Raw genomic sequence first — 6,632 nt, 5'->3', positions numbered from 1 at the left:
TTATTGTTATTATTCACGTTCGCTCCGCTCGTCCGCCGCCGCCGCCGCCGCCGTTACCGTTTTCTTCCGATAGCGCGCAGCAGTCCGTCCGTCCGCCCGCACGCCGCCGGTCAACCGACGCACTACCCGCCCGCCCCACCGCTTATGAGCGCGCACGTTTCGCATTTTATTTTTCTCGCTGTTGATTTTTTGTTCGATTTCTCTTCGCTGCTCCGGACGCTCCGTTTTAGCGCGAGCCCGCCCGTCCGCGCGCTTGTGTGTGTGTTTATGTGCTACTCCGTTCGTAATTGTCCGCGTGCGTGCGTGCCCACATAGTATAACACTATTCTACTGCCATACAATAACGCACACACTTATTGCGTACACGATTAATTGTTGTTAATTATATCATCGTTATTGTTATTATTATTATTACTATTACAATAATTTATATATGACACTATCCCTCGTCCTGTTCCTCACACTCCGGTTCCGCCGGTCGCCGTCGACTCACGCGCTCGTCTCTCGCGTCGTCGTCGTCGTCGGCGTCGCCGTCGCCGCAGCAGTAGCTTTGTTTGGAGTGGCCGTGCTAGCGAGGCTACACGAGCGCCAGCTGACCGGTGCCGCGACCACGGAACCGTCGGCACCTGTCAGAGTGCCGCATTCGCTGTTCATCGAGCCGGCCGACGACACATCGGTCGAAGACACATCGGACGACGACATCACGTCCGACGGCTACGTCACATCGGACTTCGACGCGACGTCGGACGACGATCAGACGGTATAAGGCACCGTGTCGTATACCCACCCGACTGACTGACTCACCCGGGGTGGTGCGACCATGTGCTAGAGCTCCTCGTCGGATCACCGCAGCAATCCCAGTAGTGCCAAACTCCGTCTGCTCTCCATACCGATTCGCTTGAGATGTCCGTCAAAGACAGCCCTATCGTCAAGATGGATGTGGACTGCCCGTCGAACCTCAAGAGATCCAACAGTGCGCCCATGATCAACGATATTAATGCTTCCATTGCCGGTTCGCCGTGCGCAGCTCTGTCGAGGTACTACACACAGACGGTAGCCCTAATCGTCGTGTCAATGTCTTTTACCCTTTTATTATTTGCCGTTCTTACAATACATGCCTAACCTAATTAATTGTTTACGTGGATATTTTCAGTACCTACCATCATTAACTGAGTAAGATCTTTCACATATTAATCCTGGTTTGGGTTTGGAACAATTAATGTTATTCTAGTCCAACTACACCAGGTGTATTAAATAACTATGTAAATTATTTCAATAGCTATGAAACCATTAGATATTATTTGAAATTACGCTTTAAAACGTAATGCAAAACAATGTTCATGTAACAATAATTATACTAAATTGGATTCTATTTTGTTTCAGAGAAAATACGTGTAACATATTTTTACGAAATGTACAACCACGCTTCCGTAGATTTAGCACAAGTGGAAGTCCTCATAATGTAATGCCAAATGTAAGTCACTAATGGTTCCTCAGTCAACATAATATGCACTTATCTTTGTCTGTAATTTATAAGGCAATCTTTTTAATTTAAATTTAAAAATATTATTGAATATGCCTTTTAATTACAAATTTATCTAATTTAAACATAACAATCATTTAAATAATTAACTTTTTCTAAGAACACCAGTCTTAGCTTGATTGAATTATACCTATTGATGTAAAATTCTATATCATTTTTAAATAGTCTGGAAGATGGTATGTGTATATTAGGTTACCCATTTTTGATTTTATTATGGTCTTTATTAAGTTATAAATATTGTAATATATTTACTGGTCTAGGTATATGGGTCGAAAATAAAAATATTCTCTTATAAAATCACTGTTTTATGTTAACACAATATGTACACATCAAAACTATTAAATAACGATAAAAAATGTATATTTAAAAGGACACCTGCATGTGTTGTCTCCATCTTACAAGTACGTAACATAGCAAATTTATGCACAACGGGTCACGTTTAGTTTTATTTAACAAAAAATGTGAATCGGCCTATCAGAAAACTTGATGGTAAGAACATTATCTGTGTTCATATGTTGGTTTTTACGATTGTTCAATTTGTTTAGCAATTTATGCGTATATAAAACAGCATAAATTAAAAATGCTCATAACTCACTAAAAACTAAATAATCGTAAAATACCAACATACAAACACAGATAATGTTCTTACCATCAAGTTTCATAATAGGTCGATTCATTCTAATTTTTAAACTAACATATTCTGCTAAGTGTAAATTTGCTTTGTTACATATTTGTAAGATGGAGTTAACATATTAATAAATTAATTAAAAAAACATTAAATGATTAATAGATTATATTAAACACATTTGACATCAAATTATAAAAAAGTAGTAAAATATTAAAATAAATTGTTTTATTTCAGACTTCACCAAAATTAGTTCATAGAGTTAATCAGCTGCGACAGGAAGAAACTGTTGATTTGATTAATAGAGAAGTGGCTCATGAAAGAGAAATACACTCTGCAATGCAAATATCACAATCATGGGAAGATTTATCTATCATGATTGATTCACCAACAAAGGTAATCTAATAATTCATTTAAAAATATTTATCATATGATTTAATAGTACCTACCATATTAGAATCTGTGTTTATTGTTAATGTGATTCTTTCAATAAAAATTTATCTTTTGGTTATGCTCAATAGAGACATGAAATAACATATTCTTGTACTAATGAAAACATTTAACAACCAATTAATATCCATTAAAATGATTTTACATTATATTTGTATACTGATACTTGAGATATAAATTATTTTTAAATAATACTGTACCTAAAAATACCAATTAATATTTTTATTTACATTATTTTAATATAAAAACTTGTATGCTTAACTAAAAAACAGAAAATTGTATTAACTATGTAAAATATGTTTATTATTATAGACAGATGAAGGACAATTTGGTAAACAGCCTGGCGGAATGTATGGTAGATCAAATGTATATGATCCATTGCATTTAAATTTTTCAATGACTTCTGCTCCATCATCACCATCACCAACCAGATCATTGAGACATTGTGTATCACCATCACTTTTCAAACCCAATTTATCCCCTAGTCCTACTCGTAAAACTTTTACATCAGGGTAATTATTTCTAAAATATTTATTTTAAAACTTAAGTTATATCAATAAGTAGCCAAATTATCATCTAAATTTTAACCACTTAAAAATAAGCTAATAAAAATGTCGTATTTGTGTCATATAATAACTACAATTTTAATATTGTTCTTATAATTGTTGTTTACATACAAAATGTTTAATGAATAGATCTGACCTGAACCATAATGCTTAATAATATAATATATAAAGAATTGATAAGAGGCTGTAACACCTGCATGTGTTGTCTCCGTCTTACAAGTACGTAACATACCGAATTTATGCTCAGCAGATCACGTTTAGCTCCGTAAGTTTAAACATTAGAGTGAATTGACCTATTATAAAATTTGATGGTAAGAAAATTATCTGTAATTGTATGTTGGTTTTTTACGATTATTTAGTTTTTAAGTGAGTTATGAACATTGTTAATTTATGCTGTTTTATATACGCATAAATTGCTAAAAAAATTGAACAATCGTAAAAACCAACATATGAACACAGATAATGTTCTTACCATCAAGTTTTCTGATAGGCCGATTCACATTTTTTGTTAAATAAAACTAAACGTGATCCGTTGTGCATAAATTTGCTATGTTACATACTTGTAAGACGGAGACAACACATGTGGGTGTTACGGTCTCTTAAGTTGTACAACAAAGTCATCATAATAAAGTTAAACAATACTAGACATTTTTCCTCTGCAAGAAAAATTTAGGAAGGATAGATATGCTTTCGGGTATAAACTATAATCTGAATGAATTTTCAGCCATAAGTAGATTTTATTTAAATCAATGTTTAGATTGCCGCCAAGAATGATGGGTATTTAATTGCTATAATTACAGATATTTATAAATAGTGTTACGCATAATTGGTTAAACGTAATTGGTCACTAAAAATCAAAAGTTGTATTCATCCAAAAACATCTATGTTAAACAATTATTTTAGCTTATGGCTGTAGTTGCTTCAGTTTATAAATATCTAATACTCATAATATTTTAATAAATTTTAGATTTGATAATTCTTTACTTAGTTTATGTTTTAGACGAAGCTTGAGCCCAATTTCTATGCGTCCTAGCACTTTAGGACCTGTTAAAAGGAAATGTGACATGGACGACTATGAACCTATTCCAAAGAAATGGGGATTACTGATTACCAATAACAGGTTTGTTATATCATTTTTATTCTACTTATTTATTAACAAAATCGTTTTGCATCAGAACGTGAAATGCATTTTGATAAAACTATTAATTATTATTGCACAATTAATGCAACAAATCAAACGATTATTAAACATTACATTTATTTAAATTAAAACAATTTTTTACTTTCTTTTATAAGATCCTTATTATATTGGTATATCTATATATACAGTGTGTTGTGTTAGGTTCTGTACTGTTTATATATTATTTTTAATTTATCATGTTGAATATTGTGATCTGATAAAATATTTGATCTTAATTAATAATGCTATTGTTTTTTTACATTATAATTTAAGTTTCAGTTATTTAATTTACACTTGTCTCATTTCATTAACTATATAATTTTAACTAGTACACAATTAATTTTATTCGTTAATTATATAATTATAAGAACACTATTAATATTAAGTTAATCTATATTTATTAAATAATAATTACATAACATATACAAATTAAATGATAATATTTATTTTAATTTGACTCTTGAGGATTTGTTTTGATAAAATAAAATGCTAATGCTGAGTTGTATTAACAACCACTAAACATTTATTGAATCAATAGTAAAATAATGGTCCCTTAAACATGATTTAGTGGCCCATGATTGGTTCATTAAATTTTTATTAAATCATTAAATCAATTAATATTTTTGTGCAACCTAGTATTAGCTTAGTAATTTAAAAATTAAATGTATTATTTGTTAAATTATATAAGTTTTTATTATTTAATAGAATCTCTAAGTAATTAACATACAAATTGATAATCTATAAAAGTGATGCTTAATATTAAAACATATTAGAAATAAAAAAAATATATTTATCATTAGTACTTGTTATGCTAGCATGTTAATTAATTTTGTTTATTAAATTTTGTTTTTAATATATTTTAGGCCTGAACCAATGCAAGTGGCCGGTATTGTTCCTACAACAATGAATGCAACTTTAGTTACAGATTCTATATGTAGTAGCAGTGGTGATTCTTCAAACAGTAACCATTCATTTTCCTTTAGACCATTGCAATCTCTAATGGATGAATCAAAAAGTAATTCCCAATAACTACAATATTTTTACAAAAATTATAATTTCACATTTTACTGTTAACTATTATAATTTTGGTTATTATTATTATTTTATTATTATTACAGTAACAATAATTATTTTTATTATTATTATTACAATTATTACTATCATTACTATTATTATTATTATTATTATTATAATTAAAATTATTATTATTATCATGACTCGATTATACAAATGTCTAAACCAATTTAAAATAATATTGTTATTAAAAATTGTTTTTGACTAGTCCCATGTATATAAATTAGCATTTAATTAATAATGATTTTAACAAAATGGCATTGTTCTGTTAATGTCGATTTGGAATTTTGTTGAAATCAAATTAATATAAAATGCTAAAATTTTAGTTTTTTAATATTTTATTTTGTATTTTTTAAAACTACCTCTATCATATATCATTATTCATTATTATAGCTTGGTTAATCATATCCTAAAATATGCTAAGTTAAGCATTTTAAAAATCATGATTTTATGTTACAAACATGTTGAAATACTGTTATTAAAAAAAATTGTTGACAAGTCGAATGTATATAAGATATCATTTAATTAATGTTGATTTTAACAAAATTACATTATTCTACTGATGTAAATTTGGAATTTTGTTGAAATCTAATTAATATATAATCTTTAGTTATTATTATTTTTTTTTATTTTTAAACTGCGTCTATCATTATTATAGCTGGGTTAATCATACCCTAAAATATGCTAAGCTAAGCATTATAAAAATCATGATTTTTTACTAAAAACACATGTACATGTTAAAATTTGTTACTAAAAAAAATTGTTGACTAGTCCAATGTATATAAAATATAATTTAATTAATGTCGATTTTAACAAAATTACATTATTCTACTGATGTAAATTTGGAATTTTGTTGAAATCTTGTTAATATATAATGTTTAATTTTTACTTTTTAAAACTGCCTCGATCATTATTATAGCTGGGTTAATCATATCCTAAAATATGCTAAGTTAAGCATTAAAAATGATTTTTTTTTTTTACTTTTAATTGGTATAATATGTTTTTTGTTTTCTAATGTTTTTTTTATAACGAAAAAATATAAATTGTTAAAGCAAGACTGAAATACCGTATTAAAATTGATATTGTATATTTGTGTTTGGTCTTTAATGTATATTTTGGTTATGAAAAATCATTAAAACTCTAAAAATTCAAGTACTGACTTAATTAAAAAAAAAAATGATACAATGTTGCTAG

At 29.1% G+C, this 6,632-nt stretch overlaps 1 protein-coding gene across 2 annotated transcripts; it reads left to right on the top strand.

Moving 5' to 3' along the window:
• The first annotated feature begins 426 nt into the window (after positions 1-426).
• Positions 427-6,326, top strand: LOC113559941 (protein FAM122A). 2 transcript variants are annotated; one of them, XM_026965730.1, is made up of 6 exons: positions 427-1,037; positions 1,384-1,474; positions 2,406-2,564; positions 2,931-3,130; positions 4,185-4,304; positions 5,228-6,326. In XM_026965730.1, the coding sequence occupies exons 1-6, from the start codon at positions 904-906 to the stop codon at positions 5,391-5,393; spliced, it is 870 nt and encodes a 289-aa protein (XP_026821531.1). In that variant the 5' UTR covers positions 427-903; the 3' UTR covers positions 5,394-6,326. The 2 variants fall into 2 exon arrangements, with proteins under 2 accessions (XP_026821531.1, XP_026821530.1); XM_026965729.1 differs by having other exon boundaries at positions 904-1,037; positions 4,173-4,304.
• The last annotated feature ends 306 nt before the right edge of the window (positions 6,327-6,632 follow it).

Source organism: Rhopalosiphum maidis, chromosome 3 (genome assembly GCF_003676215.2).
Source record: "Rhopalosiphum maidis isolate BTI-1 chromosome 3, ASM367621v3, whole genome shotgun sequence".
Taxonomy (NCBI): domain Eukaryota; kingdom Metazoa; phylum Arthropoda; class Insecta; order Hemiptera; family Aphididae; genus Rhopalosiphum; species Rhopalosiphum maidis.
Note: the sequence above shows the minus strand (reverse complement) of the source record. Positions and strands in the feature narration are given on the sequence as shown.

What these genes read in the sequence shown, in the direction of transcription:
- LOC113559941 (XM_026965729.1), top strand. Translation starts at nt 904, where the DNA reads ATGTCCGTCAAAGACAGCCCTATCGTCAAGATGGATGTGGACTGCCCG. An exon ending in CTCATAATGTAATGCCAAAT is followed by an intron (nt 1,475 to 2,405) that starts GTAAGTCACTAA and finishes GTTTTATTTCAG; the next exon opens with ACTTCACCAAAATTAGTTCA. An exon ending in CGTAAAACTTTTACATCAGG is followed by an intron (nt 3,131 to 4,172) that starts GTAATTATTTCT and finishes TTCTTTACTTAG; the next exon opens with TTTATGTTTTAGACGAAGCT.